At 39.2% G+C, this 17,893-nt stretch overlaps 1 protein-coding gene across 2 annotated transcripts; it reads left to right on the forward strand.

The window, feature by feature from the left end:
* The first annotated feature begins 3,695 nt into the window (after positions 1-3,695).
* On the forward strand, positions 3,696-17,849 carry MOSPD1 (motile sperm domain containing 1). Of its 2 annotated transcripts, none has more exons than XM_035326376.1 (6): positions 3,696-3,848; positions 8,700-8,957; positions 9,141-9,216; positions 12,469-12,698; positions 14,623-14,784; positions 17,179-17,849. In XM_035326376.1, exons 2-6 carry the CDS (start codon positions 8,804-8,806, stop codon positions 17,208-17,210), a joined length of 654 nt encoding a protein of 217 aa, XP_035182267.1. In that variant the 5' UTR covers positions 3,696-3,848; positions 8,700-8,803; the 3' UTR covers positions 17,211-17,849. The 2 variants fall into 2 exon arrangements, with proteins under 2 accessions (XP_035182267.1, XP_035182268.1); XM_035326377.1 differs by having other exon boundaries at positions 12,469-12,695.
* The last annotated feature ends 44 nt before the right edge of the window (positions 17,850-17,893 follow it).

Genomic DNA, 17,893 nt, shown 5'->3' on the forward strand with positions numbered 1-17,893 from the left:
TCTCACACTGGCCTTATTCTCAGGAAATGAGTGTGCATGAAACCTGCCCTTGTTTAGTGTTTAAAACTGAGCTATGCTTTAGGCTATACTTTTCCAAATAATTTTATCTATTCTGCAGCAAATATAGCTTTCTGGAATGCTGTACTCACCATAGGCATGTCTCAGGGGCCATTAGTAGGGGCACAGAGCTAAGGTAAAGGACTTCTAAGCTGGAACTGGCTTGCTTCCAGACAGTCTGGAGCATGGGCAGTGAGAGCTCTGAGTTGTCTTTACTCTCTTGTATAGACATGTCCTGAAAGGGATTACACTTTAACAGAGGTTTAGATATTTCCTCAATGGTACTTAGATATCTGGCTCCCAAGGTCCACATTATTAGTCATAAAAACAAACAGTCTAACCCCTGACACAAAAAAATACATGCTAGTATGTTGAAGTCCCAAGTGACATAAATGGGAATGCAACATGCTGCCGCTGGGGGGTGGAAATTTGAAAAGTTGCCCCAGAAGCAAGTCAAAAAACAAACCACAAGTTTTAATAGGTGAATTAAAGACAAGATAACTGCTTGGACAGTTAGGCTGAACAATTCTGGCTTCTATTGTAAATCAGCACATGTACGCTGCTTTAAGGTGTTAGGTTGAATGCAGTATTTTCTCTCTTTGATAGTCTTTTAAAAGGAAGAAATCTTTTATGAAGTTTTGTTTGTTTGTTTGTTTTAATAAACAGGTATTAATTATTAAAAAATCAAACTATTTTCTACAGAAAGACAAGATAAAAACATAACATGGGTGTGAATGGAAATAATACAAATACGTCACCTCATTTCCTGAGGTATTTGAAAGGCGAAGTGGATTTTCACTGCTGTGCCATGGCGAAGGCAACTGTCAAGAAAAACAAAATTCACAGGGGTTATATCAATTATTTCAAAAACAGAGGTATTACAGTTTGCTTGAAGGAAGCATGATCCTTTAAAAACAAAACAAAAAACTATTCGTTATTAAGAATTAAATGTATTACAAGCTATGGGTAAGACAAAGATACATAAAATGTGCTGCACTCCTGTCTGCACACCAGTTCTTTTCCTATCAGACTTTGTAAAAATACAATTTATTTTGTGTAACTGCTTCAGACTGAGAATTCATTAAAGGAGGCCCCCTCATAAACTGTATTCAGTGAGCCTGTCCAACTGCACCACTGAAACACATTTGCCAGTGTTACAGGCATACCAGACTAGCAGTAAATACAATTATCTTTCTGCCATGACAGATAACTTAGAGTTTTTGCTACACAAGTGTGAAAACTACAGGAATCAGGCATAATGCTGTGTTTCTCACAACTTAAGAAAATCTTCTCCTCGATAAATGAGTTTAGAATCTCCCATATAAAGTATTTAAACAGATGGATAATCACCACAGCAACCAAAAACACTTCCACAGAAGTCATTCAGGAGCATTCTGCATTTGCAGACTCCAGTCTCAGGTTTCTGGCTGCAAGTAGGCCATATTTTATGTAACAGAAGACTAGCCAATGTTTTTAGGTAACTCACAGTGGTTTCCACAGTAGGTAAAAAAATTAAGAGGGCCAAACATAAACTACAGAAACGGAATCTTTTTACTCCTTGGATTAAGCTTAAAGTGACCTCACAAGCTTGTCGCAGATTCTCTACTGCATCTTATCTACTGCTCCTTTGGATCTGTATTTCTGATTTACTCCTCATCCGTATTTTTTCTTCTCTTTTCCCCGCCTTACCAACATTGTCACAAGGACTGCAACCTCAGCCTGCCTCTGATCCCAGAAATAATTATTCAGACAAAATAAAGTAATGTGAGGAGAAAGTAAAAGAAATAATAACCTACTTATAAAGAGAACTTCCCACACATCTGACATAATTCTAGTTACTGCCACACATGGCAGTTGTCTCCATCTTCCACATGTCAGATGAGCAGTCTACCACAGCACATGGCCTATGGGCACAGCTGTATACTCCCTTCAATATTTTTTCACCCATCTGAAGTACTGGGCATTGCTGGCAAGGCAGCGAGGAGAGCGCCAGGACTGTACCAACCCAGGCTTTGTGCATGCTCCACGCCAAGAAGCTTAGCATCAGCGAGTTTATCAAGCAGCTCTGTAACATTTTTGCATATGTCAGTGCTGGTTAAATAGTGATGGCATGTGCATCGCTTTAATAATGAACGGTATGGGGCACAATCTCTCTCAAGGGCCCTTTATTGCAAAATTGTCAATGATGTGGACTTTGTGCTGATGCATCAGGCACAAGAAACCAGGGCAGAAGAACATGACTGCTACTCAGTTATATACAATAGTTTCCACATTTAACTTGAGTCAAGACAGGGCTTTCAAAATACCCAAATAAGCTAGAAACAAACCACCGTGATAGGTGGGTGGAAAAGAAAGGAGTCCAGCATGATTCCTGATTTTCAACGAGTGGTCAGTAAATGTGAACATTATTATATGTGTGAGATAAAAAAGTGAGAAACCAAAGTTGAATCCTAGGAAACTTACAAATGGAGATCTAAACGTCCTCTTACAGATTTTGAACTTTGTAAATGAGCTGGACAAACTGGAAAATATCAATTTGGCTAATTAATGTGCTTCTCAGTCTAGCCATTTTAAATTATGGTGTGTTATTTTTTTTCTAATTTGATCATTTTGTTTATTATTGATTTGAATATCTCTGAAGCGTGTTTATGTCTGCTATACTAGGAGACTTTCCTGAGACAGGTTTCCAAAATTAGCAACACCCTTTTAATACTCAGTAAAAAGACTGTAATTTTCTAAATGTATCCTGAAGACTCAAGTCTGCAAATCCATTTGAAACAATAATTCCAATGTATTTATAAACATTCAGAAATGCTACTATTAGCCAATTGAAACTTGTCAAGAAACAAACAAATTACCAGTTTTCACTGCATAGATTTTCAGAAACTCTGACAGGATTATAACTCCTCTATATTTTAACTGTAGTATTGAGTAATTTGTAGACATAAAACTAAAACTGCTCATGAACTACCAGCAACTGTAAGACCTTCAGAGGGATGTATTTGGAAAAAGATCAGTGCTAACACACACATCTTGGCTAAGTTGCAAAATGAGTAATTTTGTTAAGCATCTTCCATGATTTTAAATAGACAAAATATGTTACTTCCTGTCCTGGATTGTTTCATGATGATGTTGTGAAATCCTAATGGCCGCTGTGCTCGTTTCACCATAGGCATGCGTTCGTTTCACTGCTGGGTAAAGTCTTGTAATGGCTAAAAAGGTTTTGCAATCCTGCTGGCTGGAAGGCTTAATATAAATCTTAATTATTCACCTGGCTTGAAAATAATAATAATAATATTGCAGTGTCAATCTTACAGCTGGGAACGATCTTATGTGGTGATTGTAGGGCTGCGTTTTTTGCGTTACACAATGCTTAAAAGCCCATGACAGAATAAGGCAGCAACGAGGGCGCTGGGGGGCTGAGGGACATTGCGGGGAGGGCGTCAGGCCGCAGAAGTCATGAGGAGAAATGGGTTATTTTTAAGATAGCAGCCTTCCCTACGAGGGAAGAACCGGGCCGGCTGCACCCCGTCCCCAAGCGTGCTGCCGAGGAGCCGCGCAGCCCCCGAGGGCCCAGCCCGCCGCCGCGCCGTGTCGGGGTCCCTGCCATGGCGGCGGGGCGGGGCGGGGCGCGGCGCCGTCTCGCGATGGCAGCGGCGGGAGGCAGGCGGCCGCCATCGCGGCCCCGTCCCGGCAGCCATAGCGACGACGCTACCGGCGGGGACGGGAGCAGCCGGGGGGGCCGGACAAAGGGGGCGCCGCCAGGAGCCCGCACCCAGCGGCCCTGAGGGGTGAGTGCGAGCCGGGGGCGACGCGGGGGAGCAAGCACCCCCCAACCACTCTCTTCCTTCCCCTGCCCGGCCCCGTCAGGCCAAGCCTCCCCGCCGTGCCGCTCCTCTCAGCAGGGCCGCGAGGGGCGGCCGGGCCGGGCCGTCCCCGGGCCGGGGGCTGAGGCGGGGCCGGGGCTGCGCTGAAGGTGCCCCGGGGTGTCGCGGGGGCCGAGCAGGGGCGGCCGGGGGCCGGCTGCTTATCGCCGCCGCCAGGGCAGGGCAGGGCAGGGTGCCGGCTGCGGAGGGAGGCCGTCAGGGCGCAGTGAGCGCAGCCCGCACCGCTGCTGCTCCTCCTCGGCGGATAACAAAGGGGGTGAGGCGAGAGGGTGCAGCCGGCCTCGTTTCTCTGCCTTCCCTCGGTGCGCTGCAGGAGTCCGACCGGGCTGTCTTACTTCCCGTGCTGCCCTTAAGGAGTGTTTTCCTCAGATAACTCGGGGTCCTGGCGTTTGAGCTGAGTGTTTGAACGTGGTCTGAGACAGGGAGAAGGACCATGTAGCGCTAATGGGCACAGTACATGTTTAAGAAACGGTTTGGTGCGTTCAGCACAGCCTGAAAGGGAGAAAATGCAGAGTAGAGCTGATGTGCCCTTGAAAGTCTTCCATAGGGCTCTCCTGGTAGGATGGATCAGGAACAATGCACAGCTGTTAGTCCAGATTTCCCTGGTTTCGCATGCCCCTTAGTTGTATTGCAGTAACATTTATGTGATTGTCACCTTTTCAGCATTTGAAAAAAATAAAATGAGGCAGACCTAATGAGTTTTGCTGTTAGTATCAGCATGATTTATGCATGTTGTAGTCATCCGTTCTAATAGGTAACACTCTGGGACTGCTTCATTTTACAGCATCCTGAAGACAGTTAGCAATTACATTTCTCATCGCCCTGTAAGGAGGTGGACAGTAGTGTACTTCATCCGAGGCTTTGCAGAGTCTCAGAGTGGTTCTGCCAGTTCAAGTGTGACTATCCGCCTACTTAAATACTTTGCAGAATGTGTGCCTTCATAGATGGGCAAATTGAGGTGAGGTTAACCAACTGCTCAAGGTCATGGAGTCAGTGACAGAGCTAGCAATAATGGAACCCAGCCGACCTGACTGCTGGGGCCGGGCTCTAATCATTGGATGACTCTCCCAAATAATTGCAGGTAGTTTAAACATTGGATTGTGTAAGTGCATTTTGAGGCCTTCAAAAACTTTTGGAGAAACAAAATGTTAATGGATCTGCTTCAGATCATATGCTCTATTTGCATGTAGCTTAAAGGTAAGATAATTGCTCTGCTTGGCATAGAGTGGAATTTTGAAGAAGGGGCTTATTTTGTAAGTATGGCTTATTTGGTAAATATGTGCTGAAAAGGCATACATACTTCAGTCATGACTTTATTGTGTGGATTTAGGGAGTAGATAATGAGATAGAACATAGATTACACTGTAATTACATACTTTTAATAGGAGAATGTAGAGACTGACTGTAGAGATTACCTTCCGAATAAAGTGTTTACCAGATGATATTCTGTCAAGTTATTTGACAGAAATAACTATATATACATATACGTATATATATATATATACATGTACGTATGTACTGGGAAGCCATGGTGATGACGCTGTTGGAAGTTAAAGTGGAACAAAAAAATTCCCCACTTGCTTTATTTATTCAGTGGATACTTGTTAAATAGAAACAAATCAGAACTGGTGTTATTTCTAAGCCTAGAGAGAAGTTACATTTCACTTCATGGTGGTTTTTTTTTTCTGTCAGGTTAAATTTATGAAGAAAGGGATTTCACGGGAAATGCTGGCAGATCAGTGCTATTGTGACACAAGCATTATATATTTAGTAACTTCAGGGAGGAAAAGAGAGAAAAGATCCTTACTGAGCTGAAGTGGAAATGGTTTGTCTGAGCTTCAGAGAGTCTTAGAAAGCAAGCTGGCATTATTCAGGTGTTACACTTCAGCCCCTGTCCTGTAATGAGCGTTGCATTTGACAGATGACTGCAGCTGTGTGGAATTTCATTGGTGGTACTAGAAGTCCATCTGCACAGATGGTCACAGATTAAGACCACAGGTCTCAGTTTTGTAAAGAATTGATCGTGCTTCCCTTCATGTTCTGAAGTAATTATGGTGACCACTGACTGTACAAAAGAATCTGCTGCTTGCAGTGCACCACAAAGAACAGTGATGGACAAGTTTCTTTTAAATGAACTGTACAAGTTATAGTGCAGTCTTTGGGAAGAACGCTTTACTGACGGTACTTGGTGAGGTGTCCCAGCAAGGTGACTTCTAAGCCAAAATAATTCTCTCAAAAAGTATGTTTGTTGCTTGCTTACAAACCTGGAAATTTGTGTCCTGAATGACATGGCTGTGTCAGCAAATATAGACGATAGACCTGGGTTTGCCAGGTTTTACTTCTGCCAGTTTGGAGTGGCAACTTCTTGTCCAGCCAAGTTAAATAAGAAAAGGAAGCAATAATGGGATATACTCTTTTAAGACTGGTGGCTTTCAGCCTACAAGTTTGTGAATTCCTGGGAGGTTTGTGCACTGTGTTATCAATGGATATGTAAGAAAAACAAGACTGCTGGTAGGCTTACTGATCCACTGTTCTGCTAACGTTGTGATTTGTGCGTTTTGGAAACCTAAACTCTTGCTGTTGGCTGAACTGAAGAAACTAGAGCTGTGGTATGATACCAGGAATCAGAATGAAACCAGTGCAATGCTTAAATAAAAAAACCTGAAGCATCAAAATAGCATTAATGATTACAAATAACCGTCTGTATTTGATTAAATCTAGTCACGTTAAAATATCTATCAGTAGTTTGATATTGGTACAGTGGTTCAAAACACTTGTTAGGGGAAAAAAAAGTTAATTTCAGAAGGCCTATATTTCTGTTACATAGCATTTATGCAGCATGAGAACCAGTGGTTCTTGTATAGTGCTTACTGTATATTGCATTGAGCTAACTTTAGTTTAAAAAAAATCTTCTGCCTATGAGAAAGAAGAAATGATTTTGTGTGCCTGTGATTTGGCAGCTTTTTTAAACATTACATCTTCGTATAGTCTTCATATATTTGAATGGAACAATGAATCTCACTTTGCAGCAGTACATAAAATTGTTCAATAAATAACGCTTACAATTGCTGCACCAAGAGATTTTAGAGTTCATTAATTCTTAATTCTTCTGAAACAAAACAGATTTACCAAAATTCCAAAAGCACTGTAGAACTCAAATGGCCGCTTACAGATCTATTTCTTTTTCTAGACCCTTCTTAATAAAGTAGCAGAACATCAGCTTGGAACACTATCATTGGGGATTTGTTTTCAGAATATTATTAGTAGCGTTTCAGTGAAGTGGAAATAAACCTCTGCTTTGAAAAGAAGCTGGATCTGGGGGAAAGACTTTCCAGTAAGAACCGTAAATCTAAGTTCTCCAAGGATGAGTTGTTATTTTAAAAAATAAAGAAATTGAGGAGCTCAGTTTATGAGTAAGAATCACAACCTCTAAGTCTGAAGATATGACAGGGACTACTAAAATAGTCTAGGTAATGTTCTAGTAAACAACTAGATTTGTGTCGTGTTTCAAGTATGAAGCATGTATCTGGTGTTTGGCGGTGCGAACAGCATGATATCTAGAATGTGAAAAATAAGCATTTATTTTCTGTTTGTTCTTAATGCTAAGGCAATTCACTGCTAGAAATTTCAAAAACTAAATATGTTGCAGCGAGATCGGTTTATTAGTCTGGAGAACAATTTAAATGGATGTTTTATAAAGCTTCACTGGAAGTGGAAATTACAGCTAATAAGTCAGTGGGAACTTTTTGTTCTTCTGATGTTTTCTACTGTAGAATAAAGTTAAGCCTCAAATGACACCTTTAATTTGATAATTAACCTATAGGAGGTACAGTAAAATATGACATTCTTGGGGAAATATATATGTAGCTATTTCACTTGGTTTTGTCTGTAGTGTGTCAAGCCAATGACATACGTGCTGAGGAATCTGGCCTTTATTTTATGAATTGCATTTGGGATTGTTGCTTGATCAGGTCATAGGTTCTGGTTTTAGTTCTGGAATGCCACTCAAACTAAAACAAAACTGTGGGGATGGTAGAAGGAGAATTACGGTGGTTATACTTTGTTTAGAGACAGTGGTGGTAGAAAACATTCCTTATTTTTGAACCAAATAGTAAATCCAAAGTGTATTTGGTGTTAATCATCCCAGTTATTTTTCAGTTCATTGCCAGTAACTACCATGCAAGCATAACAAGACCTTAGTTTAAACAAAGCATGAAGATGTTCCCCATTCCTTTGTTCTGAATCTGTAGGATTTGACATACCTCAGTGTCTATGTGAGCAGATACCTAAGTTGTTATGCCTCATCCAGGAACATTCTGAGTAGGTCACCACTGCAGTGAGATTGTTGCCCAAATGGTGGGCTACCTGCTGCCTTACACCTCTGTGTTTCCTCGTTACTGCTCTCTTCTCAAGTGTTAGTTATCCAAGGCAAGAATGGCATTTATTTTTTTGTTGTTTGGTTTGTGTTGCAAATGTTTGTCCGTTATAAGCAACCCTAGTCATAGACCTGGACCCCGGAATCTGTTATGCACTGAAGAAGTGCTTATCCGTTTATTTTATAGCAGATTGTTAAATAGATATGCATCTGATTCACTTTTTTTCTATTTCCATGTTTTTAAAGAATTTAAGTATAGGTAGATATGTAACTAGGCATCAAGTTTTATATTTGTATGCATTTGTTGTCTCAATTTAGTATAGATTCATGGAAATGATCTTGTTTTTTTTTTTTTTTTTTTTCTCATTTTTTTTCTTCAGAATTGCCAAAATGCTTTGGAATTCTTAAACAATTCAAAAACTGAAGTCCCCGAAGATACAAAAATCATAAGAACACAAGAAGCAGCAAGGAGGATTCAGTGCCAATGCAGCAACAAAAAAGACAACCAGAGTTAGTGGAAGGAAATCTTCCTGTTTTTGTTTTTCCTACAGAACTTATATTTTATGCAGATGACCAGTCAACACACAAGCAGGTGTTGACTCTATATAACCCCTATGAGTTTGCCTTAAAATTCAAAGGTGGGTTTCTTAGGTTAAGTTCTACTTAAGGATTAGTTGGTGATCTTGAAAAGTCCAGTTTTAATTCATGTAACAAATTATATTTGTGGCAAAACCAAACTTCTGTGTTTACATATATCTGTTGATGAAATTAATGAGGTAATAATTAATGACTTGTTACCACTACTGTCCTTTTCTTTGCAGTTCTTTGTACAACTCCAAATAAATACGTGGTGGCTGATGCTGCTGGTACAGTGAAGCCTCAGTGCTGTGTTGATATGTAAGTAAAAGTGTTTGTTTTTTTCCTAATAGTAGGATATTTGATTACCTTAACTTCTTTTATTAATTTAAGAGGTAGTAAATGACATCAGGCAAAGTATAAATTAAATTCAATAAATGTTATTTTTTCTTAATCTCTTGTATTAATTTGGCCACCCCATCTTTGCTATCCTTTTACTGTAGGACAGAGGTAACAATTTGGAAATATTCCCTTCTTTAATTTTGTCTTTAAGCATAAATAAAATGCTAGAAATGCATCCTGTAGTATACTGTTTAAACCATCAGTGAGAGTAATACGAGCCTCCTCTGAGTGCTTTTGTCTTATTTTTAACAAGAGAAGCAAGACCCCCAGGGTTGGGATTTCTTTGTGAGAAATATTTGTTTGCAGATTGACAAAGTGAAAATGTATGAAGTTCTACTGAACACACTTTCCTGGGACATATTTAATAAAGGTACTTTTGCCTACCTTTCACCCTGACCACCTCTCTTGTTCTTTCTTTCTCTGTTCCCCTCTACCCTCCCCTTTACTTGTTTCTCCATTCAGGTCCCAACCCAGTAACAGAGGGGAGATGAACCCTGGCTAAGTTACCGCAATAATGCGTAGGGCCTGTAGGCTGCTATAATTCAAAGTGGAGGAAGCAGTTATATAAATAAACGAGAATAGCCCAACTTCTTTCATCATCTTTTTGCCATGTTATTTCTGTGTTGATGTATAGGTACAGCTAAAGAAAGGATGACATGCCTGAAAGAGTAGACTGAGCTTTCTGACTAGAAATTTGTCAACTGTAAAACACCTGGAACCACTGGTCAATTAATGTCCATAAACAAAAACCCTGCTATTGAATGATTTGTCTTTTGTCATGTAAATAATAATGTGCTTGGGGAATGGCTCTTTCCTGTAGGCTGGTTTCCTTAGGTGGGATTTAGAAAATTCCAAGGACTTACCAAATAGAATGGGTGTTTAAAACATGGAACTAAAACGTTTAAATGGGCAGGGGCAATAATCCTAAAAACGGAACAAAGTTAATATACCAGTGTTATCTGTCTGTAAAGTACTCTAGTCTTTAGTAGACACGCAATCTTGATGACATTTGTTCATCTTAAATGTCTTCTATTAAATGAAGATGTAAAAAAAATATGTATAAAAATAAGATGTATCCATGTTTCCAAGGGAGTTTCTGTGTGGCAGGAAACCCATCTCATTCCGTTGGTTGTTGTCTAAGGGCAGTGTTTACTTCCAAGATATGAGCAGTACTATGTAAGTATGGCCATTTGCCAGATAAACAGATATTCTACAGAGCTTCTAATTATGCAATGGTCTCTAAAAAGAAACAGGAGAATGTATCTGTTTATAAGGGTCTGCAGAAAACATCTCTTTGCTTGGCAGCAGAAGCATGTTCTCATAGCACAGTGTTACATAAAGATTCTGTTTAGGTTAATTGGTACTACGATACTAAGAGGAGAGAAAAAATTAAGAAGGAAGTCTCAAAGAAACAAAGCTGAATCTGCTGTTCTGATATGCTCAGAGGTGTATGAATTAGGGTTATCGGGGAAAAAGCCTTTTGCTTCAGTGAAGGCAGTTGCCCAGCCAACACTCAGCTTCCTGAAAGCCTGTCATAAGCACGCTTTTTAGCTTCTGAAGTGATGTAATAACACAAACATTCCTGTACCTTTCTAGCTTAGGATGATGTAGTTTCTTTTTCCTTGTTAAATAGACAGTTCAAAGTAGATATCAATTATTAGCACTTTCTGTTTGTGACTGTAGATCACTTCAGGTGATACAAGTCCTTTTACTTAAGTCCGAAACAAGAATCTATTTTTTGTGGCATTTTAATCATGTATGTTATCACAAAGATATTTTTTGAAACAATTTTAAGAGCACAATCCTGTATTACTAAGGAGAAAATCACTTTTTCCCCTCAGGAGATGGCAACCTTCTTGAAATCACATCACTTACAAATAGGTATTTTTTCCAGGTTAGCTATTATTATCTTAGAAATTTGGAATAGCCTTTCACCAAAAAAAAAGTCCTTCACTTTGGAAAAATACTTAAAATCTGTATTAACCCTTAAGAGCTGATACAACTTAAAAACTTGGTTGTTCTAGTTTTTTAGAGCTAAATATGGATTTTCATAATGAATCAAATGCAGAGAGGAGGCAGGTGAGCAGAATAGTGCGGGGTTCTGTATTGACTTTGATCGGGCTTATTTTAAAACTGCCTTTTATAGGTCCTGCATGATTTTTTCCCATGAAATAATGTAAAACTAGAAGCAATTAACAACTATCACCCTGCCTTACTATCAAAGCCTTCTTGGTCAACCTGTTCAAAATAGGTTCAGATTGGTTGCTGGACAGTATAAAAGTTGATAAAGGAAAACACAGACTCTCCAGGTATGAGTCAGTGTGTGCCTACACTGCAGTCTGTGTGATTGCAGCTTGGGTAGATAAACCTGGCCTAGCTCTTGCTAGCTAGTGAAGTATCTACAGCATTTCAGTGCTGCAAAGTATTCTCAAAGTAGCTGCTAGGTTGACGAACAAAGCTCTGACAGCACAGAGCTCTACTATCTATCTCTGTATCCAAATATGCTTACTGAAACACAGGTGAGAAGTGTTTACGTAGACACACAACTGTAATTTTGACTGCAGTTGCATGCTCTAAATCAGCAGGTTTCTGATTTTGAAAATCCCTTTACAGCTAGCTGACTCTCATCCAGAGAGAATGAGTTTAGCTTCCAAGAAAGTATAATTTTAAAGCTTTGAGCCTGCTTTCCTCAAAAAGCTAGACTTTTGCCATCATCTTGTCTATCCAAGTGTTTGGCAGTCCTACTTTTCTTTTCTTCCTTGTCTGCCCCAGCTCCCCCTATACCTTTTAGAAATCATTTGTCAGCATCAAACAGTTCTGCTAAAAGAGGAAGCATCTTTCAACTAAATATTTTATCAAGATTGGCAGATAGGTGCCAGATTGGGGCAAATGTATGTTCTTAGATAAAGAATTAACTATTCTTTTTGGCTAGCCAATTGGAGTATCTATTTAGGAATCAGAAGACCCTGTCATAGTGCAACGAACGTAGGGAGGGGAAAGAGAAGGCAAGACCAAATCTTCAAGAACATTGTGTGCTGGAGGATGGAATGGGGATCTGAACTGCATGGGGGGGAGAAAAGGGAGATGTTGGAATTGTAGGACATAATTCCACAGGAGACATATACTAGACAAACAAGTTCCTCTGTTTGAAAATGTTGTTTTCCTCTGCAGTGTGATTCGTCACAGAGATGTTCGGGCTGCTCACTACGGTGTGATAGATAAATTTCGTCTGCAAGTGTCTGAGCAGAGCCAGAGAAAAGCACTAGGGAGGAAGGAGATTATTGCTACTCTACTTCCATCTGCAAAGGAACCACCACAACAAAAGGAAGAGGAGGAAAAGCGAATAAAAGAACACCTGGCTGAAAGTGTCTTTTTTGAGCAGACTTTGTGTCAACCAGGTAGTTGAAATCTTTTACCCCTCCTGTCCTCTGAGTCAATTTTGAATAGCTCAAGTTACTAGAAAGACTAGAGGAAAATAAACTTCAAAAAAAAATCAGTCTTACAAGTAAATAAAGAATTAATCACTGAGGGATGATAGCACTCAAGAACCAAACTATGGCAGTACTGCTTGTGCTGTCTTGATTAATTATGACTTTTTCTGCCCCGAGTTTGGTCGTTGTACCTTGGAGAGTGCTCTCTATATTATTCTGGTGCAGCAGTTCTGTTACTGCCAGTGGGAATTTATCTGCAAAAGGATCAGTTACTTTTTTCCTTAGTCTCTTTCAGAACATTTGCCCTTTCTGATTTTGTTCCAAACCCTTAATCCTCCATTTCCTGATGAGCAGGAAATACTGCCAGAACATCTTCTAAAGTGCTCCTTGTATTGTGCCATCTCCTTTATCTGAAAAGTACAAAAAATCAACTTGCTAGCTGGGAATGCTACGTGTCATATATGAGGAAATAAATCAACAGTCTTGGGCAAAGCCTGGACCAAACAGCTAAATCAAAGTAGTAGAGGGAGAGATGAAAATTATCAAGGTTCACTGGAAATGAATCTGATTGGATTCTTGACTTGACAGTCTACTGATTTATAGTGTAATATTCTTTTCACTGCTTTCTTTTTCATGACAAGAACAAAAATAATTTCCAGAAAATGGATTAACTTGCTTGAGAGTGTTCCTCCTGTTATAAAACAGTTTCAGCATTTATACATAGTTCGTTGGCTGGTGAAATACCTTACACTAAAAAAAATCCTCAAGATGGATAGTAGGAGGATACGTGGTTAAACTAAACCTACAAGTTCTCAAGGCTCACAGAACAAAATGTTACTATGATAGTTGTTCCAGTACAGAGGGTTTTAACCATCCTGAACAATCTGATACTGGTCTTAATCCAAATGCTAGTTTACTGCTTTAAAACATTGTTAGCTAAATTATATTGCTTGCTTACACAAAAATAATAAACAGAGCAAGTACAGTCTTTGCATATAACCTGCAACCTAGAAATAATAGGTTAGTAGAACTAAAATGGGACATATACTGCTAGTCACTGTGAGGATAGAGAACTTTGATAAAACACTTGCTAATTTCTAATGGGTCTGAAGAATTTGGTTAGAAGTATTCAACTAACACATTAACAGCTCTTTAAAAAAACAACTACACACTGTGTCTTTGAGTAGGTTTCAGCTATTAATCTGCAGCACAGTAAAAAGCACAAAGGACAATTTAATCTATAGTTTGTGTTTCCTTGTTCAAGTGGTATTAGACTCATGGAAGTTCACTCTCACAGTTTCTACAGCAAATTTGAAATGCTGCTCATTTGCGGCACATAAGCTTGTTCTGGCAGGTGCAGCCCTTGGATCCTCCTCTAAAAGAAATAAGAGAAACTCATCTGGCCGAACAGCTTGTGTTCTTGCTGTAGCCAAGTTTTGTTCTGGAGGTGTAAGCAGAGTTATCTGCCTGTGCACCTCCTCTAGGTGTTCTTTCCCAATTGACTATTAATCGCTGAGGGAACATATCAGTGTCAGGAGTCAGGATGCATGGTGAAACCTCAAGCATTGCTGAAACGTCTAACTGTCATGAGTGCGTGTATATATAGCTACTGAGCCTGGCAGGCTCTGTTCCTCCAGAAGGGAGGGGTTTGGAAGGTCATGTGAAAACAAGTTCCAGCATCAGCTTTGGAACATGGAGCAGCCTTCTTCACTGCAAAATGCAGAAGGCATAGGAAAGTGGGTTTAAGAGTTGTTTTCCATCCCCTCCAAATTGCAGAGGGAAAAAGAAAATTTTGAGATAGTGCAGCTCTGATGTACTGCAAACATTTCTGCAGAATATGTAACACTTAGAGTGGGTAAATATTCCTTACAAGTGGTACTATTCTGTGTTTCAGAAAACAGAACTGCCTCGTCGGGACCTAGTTTACTAACAGTCTTCCTGGGAATAGTGTGTATTGCAGCGCTAATGCTACCTACCTTGGGGGAAATGGAATCCCTGGTGCCTCTCTACCTCCATTTAAGTGTGAATCAAAAGTTAGTAGCTGCTTATGTTTTAGGTAAGTATTTTGGATTTTGTTAAGTATTTTATTGCAACTTCTGTGATTCAAGAAGCTTCTCCTGTGTTTGTCAGTGGCTTCAGGAAACTTAATGGAGACAAAGCACCACATCCATTTTCTTTTGCATCCCCACTTATATTTTAAGTTACAGCCATAGTGATATCAGGGGAAAGTGGCAATTATAACTATTTTAGACCAGATTTTACTCAATATTATACAGGCCCCTACATGCTGATTTTACCTTCATTTGATGACTGGCCAAATTACTAATACCTATAATAATCTGCCAACAAAATTAAATGGAATGTACTGTTGTTTCCTTCTCCTGTATTGAAATGGTTGCTCTACTGCAGAACCTAGAACTCTTCTGATTTTATTTCTCTCTCCAACCCAGATGAGCTGTTCTGAAAGGTTCCATTCACTACCCTCTTGATAGGCAGTCAAAGTGTTAAGAAATAAATTGTTATAAATACTTGCTAAGAGATCACTGCCATCCACAGCTCTTCCAGATTGCTAACTTCCTCCCAAATTAGTAAGCATACATAAGTTGCACATTTAATTTGACTTTTTCTATAACTTTCAGATTTGAAGAGCAGTCACACTAAACTCAGTTCTCCTGTCCCACTACGTGGCAGAAATGAGGATTTAAAGGAAAGGAGCTAGGCAGCTTCAAACTGATAGCTAGCGGTGAGGTAGTGACAAGAAACGATGCAAGTTCTTGGTTAATACGCACACTCAGTTTAATGACTGACTTCTGAGAGTCAGTCTGCTGAGAAGGCTTTAAAACTCACCCTAACCAGAAGCCTACATCACTATCTGAGCTGAGGGTAAGGTTTTTCAGATTAGGATCTTGCAGTAATCCTTGCTTTATTTTTACCTCTAGCTTTGAAAAAAAATTGCAATTTCTGCTGTTGCTAACTATAGCATTAAACCATTTGCAACAACTTACCTGTTTATAGATGCATTATGAAGTCCCTGTACATCTTGATCCTTTGGTAGCAGTGTTCTTAAGACTCAGGAAAAGAGTCTTGTGTATAGCACACCTGCTCATCTAGAACACAAGTTGATTGCCCTTAAGAAGATGAAACTACTTTTTTCCCCCATTAAGTACAATTGGATTGTTTAGTATTTAATTGAAAAAGGAGGTTTGTACCGTCAAAACTGGGCCATGTGACATTTGAGAATTTGCTGTACAGAAATGAGTTAAGCCCTTTCTTACCTGAAAGTGCACATACACATGGTATGGGCTGTCCTGTAGCACCTTCCAGAAGCCTGTTACTTCGGCAGTGATTCAGATGATCCAAATTAGGGCCTGCAGCAGTAGTGATTGTCTAAGGTAGTGCAGACCTTAACAAACAGCTGAACTACAATTCCTCTGTAATGGGTAAAATGCCTACCTAATGGAAGGCAGTGTTACAACTCTGTTCTATCCAACTTTTATCTTTAATATATTTATGAAGTTAAATCAGTACGTAGTGGCAGGATAACAAAATAGTCTCAGCAATTTCTTTGTCTATAGTGAGATCTCTAGACTTTAGCTAAGATCTCTGTTGTGAAGAGCTATTATACTAACATCTTCCAAGCCTGAAAGAAAATAAGATTGCCTAAGAACTGATAAATTACTATTTTGATGTTACATGGGATTCCAGGAGCCCTAATGTTTTTGCTTATGCCTCTTTACCTTGTACTATATAAACTTATGGATAAGAAGGTGCAGACTTACACTTTTTTCCCCGTATCAGCACATAATTAAAATGAACTCTTCAGTGTGGCATAAGTAGTTTATTAACCCTGTATTTTTTGCTTTCATCTCTGGAGCTTCTGCTTCTTATTTTACTTTTTACCTGCATTAGAGCAACTCTTCTTTTCCTTCTCCTTTTAAAGGTCACAACAAAGTCTGCAGAAAGCTCCCTATGCAGATGGATCAAAGACTAGTTCTAGACAACGATGTTATTGTCCACAGAGCAGAATAAAACATGGCTTGGAGCTTTCAGCTAATCTATTTTACTGATGATTCAGCTTTTAAATTACACTACCCGTAGCTAGCCCACATCAAAACTGGGGGTTTGTGTGCTAGTGTTATACTTAGCCAAGTCAAAATCTCAGTATTAAGATTTCCAGCTGTGAGTTTGATAATTGTTTGGAGTGGTTATAGCTTCTTTGAAGTTTAGTTATTAGATAGCACTTGAGTGCAAGTTTATACACTAATTTTTATCTACATCAAAATTTGGATCAACACTTCTGGTATTTAAGTGATGGGTGTATATAAATGCATTCACATATACATTTTTATCTTTTTTTTCTTGGCCAGTGACAAGATAACTGTCTTATCTCTATTTTGAATGCTTTATTCAGTGAAACTAACATGTCTAGTTCTTAATTCTTGTCTTCCAGGTCTCATCACCATGGTTATTTTGAGAACATGAGCAATGACTTAATAGGATGTCAAACACCTTACTGTATATTCACATCATGAATGTGGACTGCCTTTTATTCCCATTTGGCTCATCAAGATGCTAGCAAAACCGTTCAGTGATTTAAGATACCTTCAGAAGTGTAATATATTTTAACTATGTATAATAAATGAAAGACTCAAAGCACTTTTAGGTGCTTCTGTAACAGACAGCTATGAAATGTTCAGTGATACCTGTGAAAATAATTTGAAAAACTTTTATATTTACGCCTACTGTAAAAAATCCTTATTAAAGCAACATTTGTTATTTTTAGTCTATGTTCACATTAGTGTGTGATCACTATAAAAGCAAACTGTCTTATGTAAAACATTTACTTGGTTTGTGGTTGTACATGCTGAGGCTGGTGCCTACACTTCTGTATACATACCAGAAGAAGGGTGAGACTCATGGCTAATCATTGAAGAAAATGAAAAAATTCATCAGTTGAAACTATGAAATAAACCATTAAATTTAGGTGAAGAAGTAATTCTTAAATTCCTTACTTCATCATTACAAATATATCAGAGTGCTCGTTTTCATACCTGGGGAAGTAATTCTTCAACAACTGTTTTGTATCACAATTGTAGACAATAAAAACAAGTTCTGTAATCAGATCCTTTCCTTTCTTAGGGATGCATGCGATATGTCAACTAAGT

The sequence above is a fragment of the Oxyura jamaicensis genome, chromosome 4 (genome assembly GCF_011077185.1).
Source record: "Oxyura jamaicensis isolate SHBP4307 breed ruddy duck chromosome 4, BPBGC_Ojam_1.0, whole genome shotgun sequence".
In the NCBI taxonomy this organism is placed as follows: Eukaryota; Metazoa; Chordata; class Aves; order Anseriformes; family Anatidae; genus Oxyura; species Oxyura jamaicensis.

Bases quoted from the DNA above. Each gene is read 5' to 3' on its own strand.
- MOSPD1 (XM_035326376.1), top strand. From the start codon at position 8,804: ATGCAGCAACAAAAAAGACAACCAGAGTTAGTGGAAGGAAATCTTCCT. The intron at 8,958-9,140 runs GTGGGTTTCTTA...TTTTCTTTGCAG, and splicing joins GTTTGCCTTAAAATTCAAAG to TTCTTTGTACAACTCCAAAT. The intron at 9,217-12,468 runs GTAAGTAAAAGT...TTTCCTCTGCAG, and splicing joins CCTCAGTGCTGTGTTGATAT to TGTGATTCGTCACAGAGATG.